A 16040-nucleotide genomic window follows, 5' to 3' on the forward strand; every position below is an offset into this window, starting at 1 on the left:
ACTTGCTTGAATCTGTCTGCAGAGCCACGGATAAATAGGGATTTAGAGATTAGATAATCAAGAGAGATGTCATCTGGATGAAAAATAAGCAAGCCCATGGAAAAGAATATCTTGAATTTTAAAGAGGTATAGAGGGTTCTTGGGAAAATTGATGAAATTCTGAACTATTTTGGCAGAGATGACTTTCAATATAATCAAGTTGTGCCCATCAAACAGAATCTGTCATTGTGTTGACATACAAATTTTCAGAAGAATCCTCTTTCCCCCAGACTTAGCAGTTCATCCTAAGAGTTAGTGTAGTTTTAATTATAAATTGGATTTTTGTTAAATATAAGCCTTCCCCCAAAGTGAAAATTTTACTCTTTAGTTTCCTTTGTTATTTAAAATAAAATTTTTGTCCCTGTTTTCAATGAATTCATTTTTAAGTGTTCTTTTTTCTGGATCAATTATTTTCAGGAATTGAGGATTTCCTGTATTGTTCAGAAACTTTTTTCTGAATCTGTATAATGCCGAACAAATAAGAAATTATAGTAATAACCTTAAAATATGAACATTTTATGGAACTGTGTCTTTATTGGTAATTTATTTTCGTGACATAATGGTTGTTGGGGCTTCAGGTTTATCCCACAGGTATTAGTTTTAGAAACTAGAACAGGCAAACATTTTACTTCAGGCAGGCTCAACACTTTAGGGTGGCCTAAAAATATTTGTTGTAGATTCAGTTAGTTTATGTAGAATTGACTTATTTAGTTATGATGTAATTCAGGTTAAAAAAAACAACTCTCAGCTGAAATTCGTTAATGACTATTACCAATGAAATTAAATGTAACCATGTACTACAAAGAAATTGAAAAAATTGTATTTAAAATATTTTAAAAATTCGGGGCGCCTGGGTGGCACAGCGGTTAAACGTCTGCCTTCAGCTCAGGGCGTGATCCCGGCGTTGTGGGATCGAGCCCCACATCAGGCTCCTCCGCTATGAGCCTGCTTCTTCCTCTCCCACTCCCCCTGCTTGTGTTCCCTCTCTCGCTGGCTGTCTCTATCTCTGTTGAATAAATAAATAAAAAATCTTTAAAAAAAAATATTTTAAAAATTCATAAATGTCAGATAAACCTGATTTTAAAAAGAAACTGTGTATACTGTGACACTGTTAACAGAAAAAACAATCCAGAAGTTCTTAAGTGCGAGTTCTCTATTTTTGTCTAAAGAGAAAGTCCTTTTTTTTTCTCTTTTTCTCTTGCTTCCCCCCCCTTTCATCTCTAGATATATCTATGAATTTTTTTTAATTTTATTTTTTTTATTTGACAGAGAGAGAGAAACAGCCAGCGAGAGAGGGAACACAAGCAGGGGGAGTGGGAGAGGAAGAAGCAGGCTCCCAGCAGAGGAGCCTGATGTGGGGCTCGATCCCAGGACTCTGGGATCATGCCCTGAGCCAAAGGCAGATGCTTAACGACTGAGCCACCCAGGTGCCCCTATATCTATGAATTAAATCATAGTATCTAAGAGGGAATTTTAGAGATAATGTAGTTATCTACCTTTTTTCTTTCTTGGGTGCTTGAATTCCCTCTTTAGCCAGTGGATTTGATTATACAGCATCTGGTTAGAACACCTTCAGGGACTGAAAACTCACTTGTGGGAAATGGTCATTTCAGTTGGAAATTTTTGTTAGAAGTTCTTTCCTAGTGCTGAGCTGAAACTTGCGTTTCTGTGTATTAGCACCGTATATCCAATGTACTAGAGTGGCTCTGATCCTTCCACGTGACAGCTTGGATCAGTCAGGATAACCTTGGCTTTCCTGCCATAATAAACAATCTCTAAGTCTCAGAAGTTTAAAAAATTGTACTTTTTGTTCATACTTGATAAGATGATCTACATGTCCACTGTGGATTAGAAAGGGGGCTCTTTTTATCATGGTCTCTCAAGGACCCAGGCTGACAGAGGGACTGTCATCTCAGATGTGGCAGAGGGAGGGAGAGCTTTGGAAGGTCTCGCATAAGCAGTAAATGTTCTGGCCCAGAATGACACACATCACCTCTACTCATAATTCATTAGGTAGAACTTGTCATGTGACCCTAACCTAATCTCAGGGTGTGGGGATGGGTCAGAAGGGCAGTTCTACCTAGAATGCCCAGAATGGGAGAGAACCAGAATACTTGGTGAACGGCTGTCACACACAGTCTTTCAAGAATTTGGAGGTGTGTCATGTCTTTGTACTCCTCTCTTGCATAGGATACAAATTCCTAATATTTCAGTTCATTGTGATATGATTCCCAATTTCCTAAGCATCCAGACACCCTTCAGTTTTTCTCTGTTTTTCCTGATGGGTATTGTCCAGAAGGGAATACAGTATTCCTGCATTCTTGTTGGAATTTTTTCTTTTCCTTTTGGCAGTCTAAAAATCAGGTAGTATTAAAGCAAACAGTGTTCAAGTTAGTCTGATAGCTTTTATAGAGGTGGCTTTAAACTGTGTCCTGAATGGTTTAAGTTCAGAATAAGACAGCTGTAGTATAGTACAGAGATTAAGTTTTGAGACTTGGATTCAAGGCCTGACTTTCAGGAGCTGTGTTATACAGGGTATGTTGCATAGTTGTCCTGAGCCTACTTTCTGATTCTGATTTATAGAACTTAACAGGATTGATGAGAATATGAACAGAAGTGTTTTCATGGACTTTACATACAGCGGTATTAAGATACTAAGTGTTAACCAAGAAGCATTGTTTTGTTTCCTTCCGATTAGTTTCAACTTAGTTCATTAGGGACTCACTTGAGTGGTTAGTTCATACCTGGATACCTATGAAGTAGTGGACATATATGCTACAGTCCTTGTGGGTGGAGATCATCAACACATACATTTTTATATTATTACTGGAAAAAGCCAAACTGATGTGCTGCCTCTCATTTGCAGGTAGGGTTCTTTCACAGTCTACTCCCGGGACTCCATCAAAGACCATAACAATATCTGAAAGTGGTGTTATTGGATCAACTTTAAATTCTACAACACAGACACCAAATAAAATAGCCATCTCACCTTTGAAATCGCCAAATAAGGTAAAAAAAAAAAAATTAGCCACAAACGCCCAGTGTTGTGGTTAATGCCTTTATGTTCTTACTAGTCACTTTAGATACTTCAGTTTTAATATATTCCCAAACAAGTAATAGGCATTCATCGAATACTAGATTAATTTAGTAATCAGGGATTTATGGCAGAAAACAAAAACTTACTCTAAGCACATAGTAACCTAGTAATCATTTTGCATGCTAAGATAATTTCCATGGCCCATATGAATGTGGGTACAACAAAAATCTTTTGAATGAGGTACATGATGTGTTTAGTTCTTCAGCTAATATTTGTGCAAAATTATTGTCTTTGGGAAGTCACATATGTAGTGACTATATGAATATAAAATGTTAAATGTAACTTTATTATTATTTTGATAAAATACTCTGTTTTCTGCTTAAACTGTCCTGGGTTTCATGGAGAGCTGAGCTTTTGCTGGGAAACAGAGTGCCCAGAGTACTAGAAATTGCCATCAAATGCTGGTAACCAGATTCTCAGAGTTTTTAGACTTAAGTACAGTTCATTCAGAGCATTCAAAAGCTTTTCATAATTTGTTTTCATTTTAAGGTAGCTATCATTTTACTCTTAGGTCAAGTAAGTAGTCTTCACCCACTTTCCTAAAACATACAGAGTCATTATACCAGCATAACATTTTGAAAAGGTATGTTTTAAAGGACATATTCAGGTGGAAAGCTAAGCATCATTATTCTGTAAGATGCTGCCTTTGTGATTCTGGAAACTTACTACCCTTTGTACCGTCTTTTTCCTTAACTTACTATTATTCATAAATGGAACAACCATTAAACATTAGTTTTACATTTTTTAAAAAGTATGGCTGTTGGTTTCTGTCTTAGTGAGACTTGAATACAATGTATAAATGTAATGTCTCTTACAGTTCATTAAAATGGGATTCTACTTGCATAATAATAGTAGAAAATAATTACTTAAATGAATTCAGTAGATATTTGAGTGCTTACTATGTGCTATGCATAGTGATAAGCACTGGGGATAAAAGCATAAAGTTTTTCATTTTAACAGGGAAGTTAGACTTAAACATTAAGAATTGCCCTACAGAATCATGATGGTCACAAGTGGGTTGATGAGCTCTGCTGTGTGTCAGGAACGGTTTATACAAAGGCTGTTCTTGAAAGGTCTTAACCTTAAAGGTGTTTTGGGTCTTAGCTGTGGGTTAGCAGCTTTCTGGATTGAAGTAATACTTTACACAAAAGTGGAAAATTTAGTGGCCCTTTGAGGGAACTGCATTGCTTGGTAGTGTGAGAACTGAGGATGCTGAGGTTAGGTGGAAGGTGTTATTATCTTCAGGGGAGTTTGCACTGTATTTTTCTTGAAGACTTTCAATGGCTTTCCATTGCTTCTAGGGCAGTGGTGTCCTCATCTGCTCATTGGGATCACCTGGGGAATGCCTGGTTCTTATCCCCAGAGACTGTTCTAATTGATCTGGAGTTTGGCCTGGTATCAGGATTTTTAAAAGCTCTCTAAGTGATTTTAATGGGTACCCTAGATTGAAAACCACTACACTAGGATAATACGAGATTTGCATTTTTAAAAAGATAATTCTTGTGGCATTATGAAAGATATTTTGGAGGAAAGTAAGTCTCAATTCTGAGAGAGACCAGTTAGGTTAGTGATTCTCAACCTTGGCTGAACTTTCGAAGCACCCTGGGACCCCTTGAAAGCACTAATGGCTGGGTCCTACCCTGACTCCATTTACATGAGGGTCTGTAAGGCGGGGTCCTAGGTATTTTAATATTTTAAAATTCTAAAGTGTGGGCCAGGGTGGGAAATCACTAAGTTAGATTGTTATAGTACTTTATGTTTGAGTTAGACTAGTAGCTAAGGGGCTTGGGAAGAAGAGATGTCTTAAAAGAGATTTAAGACATAAGACTGGATGTCAGAGTCTGAGGGAGAGGAAGACTCTGGGATGACTCCTAGATTCCTGACTTGAATAACAGAGTGGGTGGCGGCAGTATGGACTAGTATGACTGGTATACAGGCTATACCTGACAGCGTGCAAATAGGAACTAGCTTTGTTCTTCTCTCATCCTTGACTTTAGTCATGAGATCTTGGATCTTCCTTCCCTGTCTCTTGACTGGTTATTTTCAACTATAAGAACAAGCCTTATTTTGGTGATTAAATTCACAGGTATGAAGAGTCTAGGCAAAACCTTAAATCTAGTTGAAAGCTTCTCTCTTCAACTCAGACCTAATCATGGCTCTGGGACCATGTAGTGGAGAAGAGGAGTGTAATCCGTTTCTTCCTCTCTTCGACCCCCCCCCCCCCACCTTTCTGCTTTCTACTGATTGGAAGGAAGATTAGAAGAGAAAGGACAAAGTTTTATATGACTGGGACTATTATAATCTAATGGCCAGTGTGGCAGGTGTCCCAGTGTGGGCTTTTACAGATGTGCATTTAGGAAAGTTTTTGGACACCCCTATGAATATGTCCACATTGCCCTGTTCTTTATCAAGAGTGTGGTACACACTCAGGCTATCTTTGGCAGTTTTCTCCTGGCCATCTCTTGCCTCCTGTAGTCTGCCCTACAACCTTTTACTGCCGAGCACCCTACAGCAGAGGCACATGTCTTTGGCCCATCAAGATGCTATAGCCCTTCTGCAGCATCTGTTTGGCTAATAGGAAACCTGTAGAACCCAGTGTTAGAAGTGCAGCTTGACTAACCGCTGTCCTTCATGTTCTTGCTCTGCCATTTTAACAGCTCCATCCAACCTCTTGCTGTCACAATTCTCCAGTCTGGGACCAGTTTCTGTGTTCACATATGTCCTAAAATCCTGGGGGTATGTGTCAGGTTCTCCCAAGAACTCTCTCACTGCATTCATTTCTGGTGTGGCTAGACCAAGATAGGCTTATGAGTTTATAACACACGCGCACGCGCGCACACACACACACACACACACACACACACACGGTTTCTTTATCACAATATGTTGCCAGCCAAAAACTAAGATGTCCATTTTTTCCTTCTTACACTTATCACCTAGTCTATCCCAGAGATTTTCTTGGAGAACCCCTGCCTTTGTTCTTACTGAGGTATAAAGCCTTCATTCTCTCTGTTTGTAAATTCACATCTATTTCCAGTCTGTTTTGTTTCATTTTCAGTAGGCAGGAGGTGGATGATAGGGATGCTCTCTTTCAGTAAGTCTGCCACGGATATCTTGTCTTCCTTTTTAGAGTGTGGGGGTTTATCATATGTAGTTCTCAGGCTTGGAGGACTCACTTCAGCCCGATTTGAGATAGTAGGAAAAAAATCACATTATCATTTTACACTAGAGAGGGAATATAGAGAGAATAGCTGATTTGGGTAAGATACTGTTTAATTTTTGGAGATGTTGGTCATCGAAGTACCCACTGATTATCTAAAGGAAGATGTCCATTAAGAAGCTGAATATAGGCAGTGACTAAAACTGTGTATATAGATGAAATCAACCAGGGAACGTGAGGTTGTGTGTAGAGAGAAGAAAGCAGGACCGAACCACAGAAATATTAAGAGTTAGTAGAAGAGAGGAAGTCCGTGGAAAAAAGGAATGGTAAGAGAGGTAGTAGGAGAAACTAAAAAAAACTAGAAGGGGAGATGACTTCAAGAATGATGTTGGGCTACAATCTCAAATGTCAGGAAAGTCAATTAAGAAAAAGACTGAAAAGTAAGGATTTGCCCTATTGATCAAAAGTGGTCAAAAGGAAACTCCCAAATACCTGCCTTTTCCTACCTGCCAGCACTCACAATCTGACTACCATCTGCCTTGAATAACCAGGAATTCTCTCATAATTTATCCCTGTTTATATTGGGTTCCATCCAAAGGCCCAGACTCCTACATCACCTTTTCTCTCTCACATCTACAATCTCCTTAAGGCTGTCAATATCTTCTATCCCTCTTCCCACCTATCCCCTACTCTTGAACTCCCTCACTGTGCCCTCCCTGGAGTTCATAATCAAAAGAATACCCTAAATCCTCAACCTCTTTACTGAATGTTCCTTTTATTTTCTTGTTCTAACAGATACCCGACTCTCCCCTAGGATACTGCTTCCCCAGCAGACCTCTTGAATGATGACCATTTTTTTCTCCTTTAGTCCTTAGGCCACTGAGCCTGCAGTGGAGGGGACAGGACTGCGTGTCTTCCTTGCTTCTTCTCATTACATTCTACAGACCATTCTCACTGTCTTCTGCATCTTTGAAACTAATGTTATCAGGTTTGTTTTGGAAGTCAGGCATGTCTAATGTTTTCTCGATTTACTTGATACTCTGGTTGTCTGTTATTGTAGGACATATTTCTTCCATTTATTTTCTAAAGTAATCCTCAGTTCTCTAAAGTATTTATTAGATATGTAAATAAGCACTAAACCAATGAAAATATGTTTCTACATGGTTTACTTTCTTCTTGCTTTAGATTTTAGCAATGCTGTTCTCCTCTGCTTTCTGACATTTAATGTCTTTTGTCCTGTAATCTTATTCTTACCTTCAAGTACTATTTTTTTTCATGGCATGTTTGGATTTATTTCAGAAATGCAGTGTGATTTAACATTCAGAAATCTATCCATCGAATTCACAACATTAATAGGAAAAAGAATAATTTTGCAAATATATACAGTACCTCTCAATACATGTGGAAAAATCCTCGTGGTAGCCAGCCTCCATTTTGGTTAAAAATACTTGAAACAATAAAAATAGAAGGATACTTTCATAATTTGAAAAGGAAGAAAATACATCAAACTTCATGTTATGGTGCAGTGTTGAACAAGCATATCCACTTCCCACACTTGTTCAATTCTACCATAGGCCTGCATTAATGCAGTATTGCAAGAAAAAGCAACAAATGGCATAGGGTTTCAAAAGAAAGTAAAAAAATGTCACAGATTACATATTATGTTATTATATACATGTAAAATTTAAGAATCTGCTATTGAACTATTAGAATTAATATATAAATTTAGCAAGATGGTTAGATACTTAGTCAATATAAAAAATCAATATTTCTAGACCATTTGTATTTAATATAATTGTTCATATGCTTGGATTTAAATCTTGTGTCTTACTAGTTATTCTCTGTCTCATCTCTTCCTTTTTTTTTTTTTTTCTAACTCTTTTTCTGCCTTCTTTTGGGTGAATTGAATAGTTTTTGTGATTCTATTTTATCTCCACTATTGGCTTATTATAGTTTAAACTTTTAAAAATTTATTGGTTGCTCTAGAGTCAAATAATACATTTTTTACTTAATGTAGTCTATCTTTATATTCATGAAACTTCATTTAGGGTAAGAACCTTACAGTTGAGTACTTCCAGTTCTTTTCTCCTATCCTTTATGCTGTCATTGTTAAACATTTTACTTTTACATGTTATGAACTCCATAATACATTTTTGTTTTTGATTTACACAAAATTACCTTTTAAAATAATTAAAAATAAGAAAAGTAAGTCCTTTATTTATTTTCATTTTAGCTATATCTTACACATGTCCTTTCTTTCTGTAGGCCCCAATCTTAGTTTGGTATAAAACTCCTCCCTAAAGAGCTTTCTTTAGGAGGGGTACCTGGGTGGCTCAGTCGGTTGAGCATCCAACTCTTGGTTTTGGCTTGGGTCTTGACCTCAGGCCCCATGTTAGGCTCCACACTCAGTGGGAGTCTGCTTGTCCCTCTCCCTCTGCTCCTCCCCCCACTTGAATTCTCTCTCTCTCTCTCTCTCTCTCTCTCAAATAAAGAAATAAAATCTTTAAAAAAAACTTTCTTTAGGAAAATTAAAATTTCTTTTAAGGAAAATTCTGCTGATGAGATTCTCTCAGCTTTTGTATTGCATGAAAAAGTCTTATTTTGCCGTTACCTTTGAAAGATATTTTCATTGGGTAAAAAATTCTGGCTTGATAGTTCCCCCAGTGCTTTAAAAAAGTCACCCCATCAACTTCTAGGTTGCATAGTTTTTGGCGAGAATTAATGCTGTAATTTTTGTCTTTTCTCCCTTTGTAAATGTAATATGTCTTTTTTTCCCCTGCCTACTTTCAAGATTTCCTCTTTATATTTGGATTTCTCTGGTTTGACTGTTATGTATCCAGCTATGTGCTGTGTTATTATTGCTTTCTTTTTATAAGACATATTTATCTTGATTTTAAACTGTCTTGGATGTATAATTTATTGTCTTTTATTTTTTTGAAAACTTTTGGCTATTATCTCTTCAAATATTTCTTCTGCGTCATTCATTCTCTCGTCATTCTAGAACTCTATTTTCAAAAACGTTGGACTGATATAGTTCCATAGCTCTAGATACTCTCTTGTGTGTTTCCTCTCCCACTTTGTTTCTTTTTGTTTCAGTTTGGGTAATTTCTATTGACATGTCTTCAGATGCATTGATTCCTTCCTCATTTGCATGGAGTTTACTGACTGGGCCCACTGAAGGACTTCTTCATCACTGATAATTGTATTTTTTAAATTTCTAGCATTTCCATTTGACCCTTTTCTTCCAGTTTCCATCTTTCTGCTGCAGTTCCCCCACAGTTCATTGCGTGTTGTCTTACTTTCCTACTGAATCGGCTAATATATTAATCATAGTTATTTTAAAGTTCTTATCTGATGGTCACAACATCTAGGGCATCTCTTAGTCTTCCTCTCACTTTATTGCTGGAATGGCTGTCTGGACCATTTTTTTTAAAAAAAATTTTGGATTTTTAAACTTTTGCATCTAGGGTGGGGAAACCATATTCTGTTAAAAGTAGGTGACTTAGAACACAGAGTGAAGCTGGGCTGTTGATTTCAAATCTGATCAAAAAGATTTCAGGATAGTGAACTTTTGGATAAATGAAGCTCAGGAAAGGTTTCCAGACCCTGTGTTCTAGAAAATTGGGTGGCTCAGTCAGTTAAGCATCTGCCTTTGGCTCAGGTCATGATCCCAAAGTCCTGGGATGGACCCTTCATCGGGCTCCCTGCTCCTCGGGGAGCCTGCTTCTCCCTCTCCTGCTGCTGCTCCCCCTACTTGTGCTCTCTCACTCTCTCTCTGTCAAATAAAAAAAATCTTAAAAAAAAAAAAAAAAGAAAAAGAAAATTGGATCAAAGAAATGAGAGGTTAGAAACTTTGAAACCCTTTCTTCCCACTAATTTGGTCTTAGAGTAAATAAATACTCCTAAAATGTAAGGCCTCATCATACTTTATGTAATGTTAATGGTTACCTTTTTTTCCCTTAATGTCTTTATGATGAACGTGAATGCATCTTCAAAATATCTTACTCTCTACTTTTGAGAGTTTATGCAAATTATCCTTGATATCTTTGAATACACCTTACATATACTTCTTGTCAGTTTTGCTCTCCAACCCAGGGGAGTGCTTTTCCTTTTTGGCTTTTATTTGGTAAACAAATCTGTCCTGTTTGCCCTGCCTGTGGTAAGTAATTGAACCATCACCTAGCCATTTAGAATGTAGTCTGCCATGTGAGGCATTTCAGAGCATAAGCTATGTATGGGTGGCTTAAGCTTAAAAAATAACAATAATAAAGTTTCTTTTCTGATTTCTATGACCAGTATAGCTTCTTGAATTCTTCCTACTTCTGGCTCTTCTAGCTTGGAAGAATTCTATGAAGCTTTTATAATTAAATTCTAGATTCAACAGTTTCCTGTAGTTGCTTTGTCATTTATCTCTCTGTCCCTGTATCTATTAATCACCTTATTTTTAAAATTCATTTCAGAGTAAGTTGTACATTTCCAGTATACTTCTCCCCAAATATTTCATCAAGCATACCATTAACTAGAATTCACTCTTTGTTTAGAGGTTTTTCATTGGAGGTGAAATTTATGTATACTGAAATATGTCGATCTTAAAGATACCATTAGAAGAGTTTAGATAAAATACATATATCTATGTAACCTAAGTCTCAGTTAAGATAAAAACATTATTATTAGTGTAAGAAGTTAAGAAAAGTTTTTCCTAATTATTTTTTAATGTGTCTGGATAAACAAGGCACGTATCACTTGAGACGTTTTGATAAAAAAATTTTTTTGACATATGTCCTAGAAATTGAGAAACAAATGGCTGCAGATTATTACAACTTTTTGCTTGTAGTTTGGATAGGTTCCAGATTTTTTTCTCTCCACTAAATTAAAAGAAGACCTAAGTGAGTTTTCAGAGCATTAAAAGTAATTTTTGGTGGTAGAATACAATGTAAGTTTAGGTATAAAATTCAGGAGTTGTTCAGAATATTAACGTATATTATTATAATAATTATTCTCCTGTTTATGTATACTTATTTGTGCAAATAATGTTTTTAGTATTTATAAGAAAAATAGAAATAGAATTGGTGCTGAACTTTCACTCTTGCCATATGTAATATTCAGCTGTGAGTATGGGAAATAATCTTTAAAAATGAGTGCCGTCATCCCTTTCACTAAGAGATGCATTCCAATAAAATCTTTTTTATTTGTAATAATCACAATTTGTAATGTATTTATGTTGCTTTGATTAACTCTATACAGTAATTAACTCAATCCAGACAAAATTATGTAATACTTAGAGCTTTACATTAGGGTAATGGGAAATAATGCTTTTAAATTTTCAATTTATATACATCTTCTTGTTTCAGAGGATTATAAAGGAATTTCAAGCATAAAAATGTTACACTAGAATAAAATTTTTAGAGTTCATGGAATTAAATGCAAGTTCACAGAGTAAAGGAAATAATGTAAATTTCCTACTGCTAAAGAATGGTTTATTTGTATTTTAAAAAATATAATAGATACTGGTGAGTATTAAATCACTGTGTTGATTTGATTCCCTGGAATACATTATAAAAAGTGTTGTGATAGGTTTATTTTAATTTTACTAATATTTATAATAGGCTTGAAATTAAAATAACCTGAATGATGTTCTTAGTCTCTCTGAAGGTTATCTCCATTCTAGCCAGCTGGAAGGGAAAAGACTTAGAAAAGCACACGTGGGAGGCTTTTATGGGCCAGACCTGGAAATATGCATCCATTCACTTCACTAGCTAAAATAAAACTGAGTTGCGTGGCCTCACCTTAACAAGAGAGACTAGGAAATATAATTGGCTGTATGCTCAGGAAGCAGAAGAGACTGGATTTTGGTTAGCAGAAGGCAGTCTGTAGCATACTCATCCATATATAGCATAAGAATGCTACATTAACATAGGTAATTGACATTTGTCAGGAAATTGGGAACCTGAACAATAATGAAGGTTTCTGTTATAGAGAGATACTCTTCTATTCTGTGTTTATCTGTGGCTGTCAATATTTATTGAGGTCAGTGTGTCCCTTGTGCTGGGACTGTGGGAACTATAGAAGAGCTTACAGTAGTGGTTGGGCAGACAAAATTGAATGCACATAAAACAGCAATGAATGATGAAATAGGTGCTTAGTTGTGTAGTATAGACAAGATGGTTCAAAACTAAAGAGAGGTAAGTCCTGGTATTCCTTCATTCACCATTTACTCAGATACTTAATCAATGCCTACTATGTGTTAGGGGCTGTGCTATGAAACAGGAGAGAGCAAAAATAGAAGTGTGGAACCTAAAGCCTGTGGAGGTTGCGGGAGGGAGTGTGACAAATAAATCAAATAATTATACAAACATATAAAATTGCGAAACCATGAACAGACTTATGATGACATGAGATGCTATGTAAGGAGATAGGATGATTTGAAGGCATCCGTGAGCTAAGGTTTTGTATGGGTATGAATTAGAGTGGATGTCATCCACAAGAGTGAAGGACTAGAGCTGAAATAGATATAGTGTATGTGTGGGGCACTAAGACAACTATTCTGATCAGAATTAGTAATGCTTTGGAGGGAATGGAGAACATATAAAGATAAGGTTAGATTATGGATAATTTTCAAAACAAAGCAAATTTAGGCTTAATTTTGTCATTAAATGGAGATTCATGGAATGTTTCTGAGGCAACAAGAACTAAAGAATTAAAGTGAAGTTTGCAAAATAATTAACAGTGTCTCTGGTGGCAGGTAGAGGCTAGTCATAAGGATGATTGAATTTGTTTTGCAAATATCCAGGCAGGAAGTGATATGAGCAATGACAATATCAAAAAGTTGAGTTAGAACAGTTTGGGGACAGAGATTTCAGAAGTTGATAGCTTTTGCTTTTGCTGTGAAGCTCTTACATATTTGAGTTGGAGGTGATCATGGTGGTAATAAGTACAATTTGAAGTGAAGGGTGTCTGTTTTCCTGATAAACTTTGATACAGATTGTTGTAAGATTAATAAGAGTTGGAGTTGAGATGATTATAAGTTATAGGTTCCATTGGGATTCTGTTGGCTAAAGCTTTATTTTGTTTTTAGCTCCTTATACCAGTACCCATTAGCCAGGTTATAGGAGCAGAAGGAATAAATGACTGAGAATTTATTCTCTTTTCTGTTATATTGGTTTTGTTTTATGCTCTTATGATTATGTTGATTGAATACCTGTGGGGTCCTGTGGCCATATTATTAACACCTTTTACTATAGAAACTTTTTTTTTTAAAGATTTTATTTATTTATTTGTCAGAGAAAGAGCACAAGCAGGGGGAGCAGCAGGCGGGGGAGAAGCAGACTCCCTTCTGAGCAAGGAGCCCGAAGTGGGACTCGATCTCAAGACCCTGGGATCATGACCTGAGCCGCAGGCAGCTGCTTAACTCACTGAACCACCCAGGTGCCCCTTTACTATAGAGACTTTAAATTAAATTTTTTTAAGATGTATTTATTTACTTCACAGAGAAAGAGCATGAGCAAGCTGGCGGGGGAGGGGCAGAGGGAGAGGAAAAGAGACTTAAGCAGACTCCATGCTAAGTGCGGAGCCCAACACAGGGCTTGATCTCAGGACCTTGAGATCACAACCTGAGCTAAAACCAAGAGTCAGACGCTTAACTGACTGTGCCACCCAGGCGCCCCTAAAATTAAATAGTAAAAGTCTAAAAATATTAAAAAGTTAGGATAGTATAATTAATCCCCGTGTACATGTACCCTTTATCCAACTTTGGAATTACCGTCTTTACCTTATTTTCATCTATAACCTCCTCCAACTTTTTTTTTTTTTTTAAGTAAATCATGTCATTTCATCTGTAGGTATTTCTTTATGTATATAACAGATAGGGACACTTTTTTTTAACTTACCCACATTCCTTTAATGCCATTAAATACCTAGTTAATTTGCATTTCCCTAATCATATTTATTTTTACACTGTTTGAATTTGGGATCAGATAAGTTTGTGAATGATCACTATTTCTCTTAGTTTTTTCATCTTCCTTTTTTTTCTCTTGCCCTTTAAAAAAAAAATTGGGTTGTTTATATTCTATAGTTTTTCATAGACTGGTTGCATTCTTGTGGCGCTGTTTAGCTTCAGTAATTTGGAATGGAACCCAGATGGCTCCTGTATCTTTAGACTTTACACGTTTTACAGATACTTTCTCCCAGTGTGTGGCTTATCTTTTATACTCTTAGCAGTATCCTTTGCAGAGCAGAAATTTGTAATTTTAATGAAGTTTGGCTTACCAGTTTTTTCTTTCATGGATTGTGCTTTTGGTAGTGCATCTAAAAACTCATCACCAAACACAAGGTAAACTAAATTTTCTCCTGTGTTATCTCCCAGGAGTTGTATTGTTTCATAATTTTATAGTTTTAGTTCTGAGTCCATATGAAAGGTGTCTGTGTTGAGATACACTTTTTTGTATGTGGATGTCCTGTTGCTCTAGCACAATTTATTGAAAACAGTATCTCTGTTGAATTATTTTTGCTCCTTTGTCGGAGATCAGTTGATCATGTTTATGTGAGTCTGTTTCTGTGCTCTCCTGTTTAATCAATCATTTTTAGTCTTTGCCACTCTAATTGATTAAAAGATCTCACATAGATTTATATTTTATTTTATTTATTTATTTTTTAAAGATTTTATTTATTTATTTGACAGAGAGCCAGCCAGCAAAAGAGGGAACACAAGCAGGGGGACTGGGAGAGGAAGAAGCAGGCTCCCAGCGGAGCAGGGAGCCCGATGTGGGGCTCGATCCCAGGATCCTAGAATCACACCCTGAGCCAAAGGCAGATGCTTAACGACTGAGCCACCCAGGCACCCCAAGATTTATATTTTAAAAAATTATCCACGTCTTTATGTCTTCTGCACTCCTCTTCTATGAACTTTGGTGCCCTATGTTTTCTCGTAAGAGTTTTTTAGTATTAGATCTGAAATTTAGATCATGGATCCCTTTTGTGTTAATTTTTGTATATGATGTTGGGAAAGGAGTCATTGTCAGTCTTCTGCATGTGGATATCCAGTTTTCCTGGTACCATTTGTCTTTTCCGCATCGAGTGGTCTTGGCACCCTGGTTAAAAATCATTTGACCATATATGTGCAGGCTTCTTTGTGGACTCTGTTCCGTTTCATTGGTCTGTGTGTCTGGCTTTATGCCAGTATTGGTTTTGTTTTTTGGGTTGTTTTTTTTTTTTTAGATTAAATCTTTGATCTATTTCAAATTTATTACACAGAATGAGTTATAGGGATCCAGCTTTTTTTCTTCAGACCAAATAGCTAATTCATTTATTGAATAGCTCACCATTCTCGGTTATTTGAGATGCCAACTTTCATCATGAAGTATTCTATATATAGGTTATTTTTCTTTAATTCTCCAAATAGTTCAAAATTATTTTTGTTATAATACCAAATTTAATAATTTAAAACTTGCTTTACAACATAATATCTAAGATTCACCTCTGTCATAATCTGTAGCTATAGTTAATTTTCATTGTTCTGTAATTTTTTTTCCTTTTTTCCCCCTTTTTGTTATTGAAGTATAGTTTGTTTTTTTTTAAAGATTTTTTATTTATTTATTTGCTAGAGAGAGAGGCAGCGAGAGGGAACACAAGCAGGGGGAGTGGGAGAGGGAGAAGCAGGCTTCCCGCTGAGCAGGGAGCCCGATACGGGGCTCCATCCCAGAAGGCTGGGATCATGACCTGAGCCGAAGGCAGACGCTTAATGACTGA

At 36.4% G+C, this 16040-nt stretch overlaps 1 protein-coding gene across 6 annotated transcripts in view; it reads left to right on the forward strand.

Annotated features, from left to right (window-relative positions):
- Positions 1–16040, forward strand: part of LIN54 (lin-54 DREAM MuvB core complex component) — a 65692-nt gene that overhangs the window by 22577 nt on the left and 27075 nt on the right. For 4 of the 6 annotated variants that reach the window (XM_045790633.2, XM_045790673.2, XM_045790643.2 and 1 more), the window contains exon 4: positions 2906–3048. The exons of the other annotated variants lie outside the window; for them this stretch is intronic. In XM_045790633.2, the coding sequence (XP_045646589.1) occupies positions 2906–3048 (143 nt within the window). The remainder of the gene's footprint in view (positions 1–2905; positions 3049–16040) is intronic. 6 annotated transcript variants of the gene reach the window in all.

Source organism: Ursus americanus, chromosome 8 (assembly GCF_024610735.1).
Source record: "Ursus americanus isolate L20-20 chromosome 8, mUrsAme1.1.p, whole genome shotgun sequence".
In the NCBI taxonomy this organism is placed as follows: Eukaryota; Metazoa; Chordata; class Mammalia; order Carnivora; family Ursidae; genus Ursus; species Ursus americanus.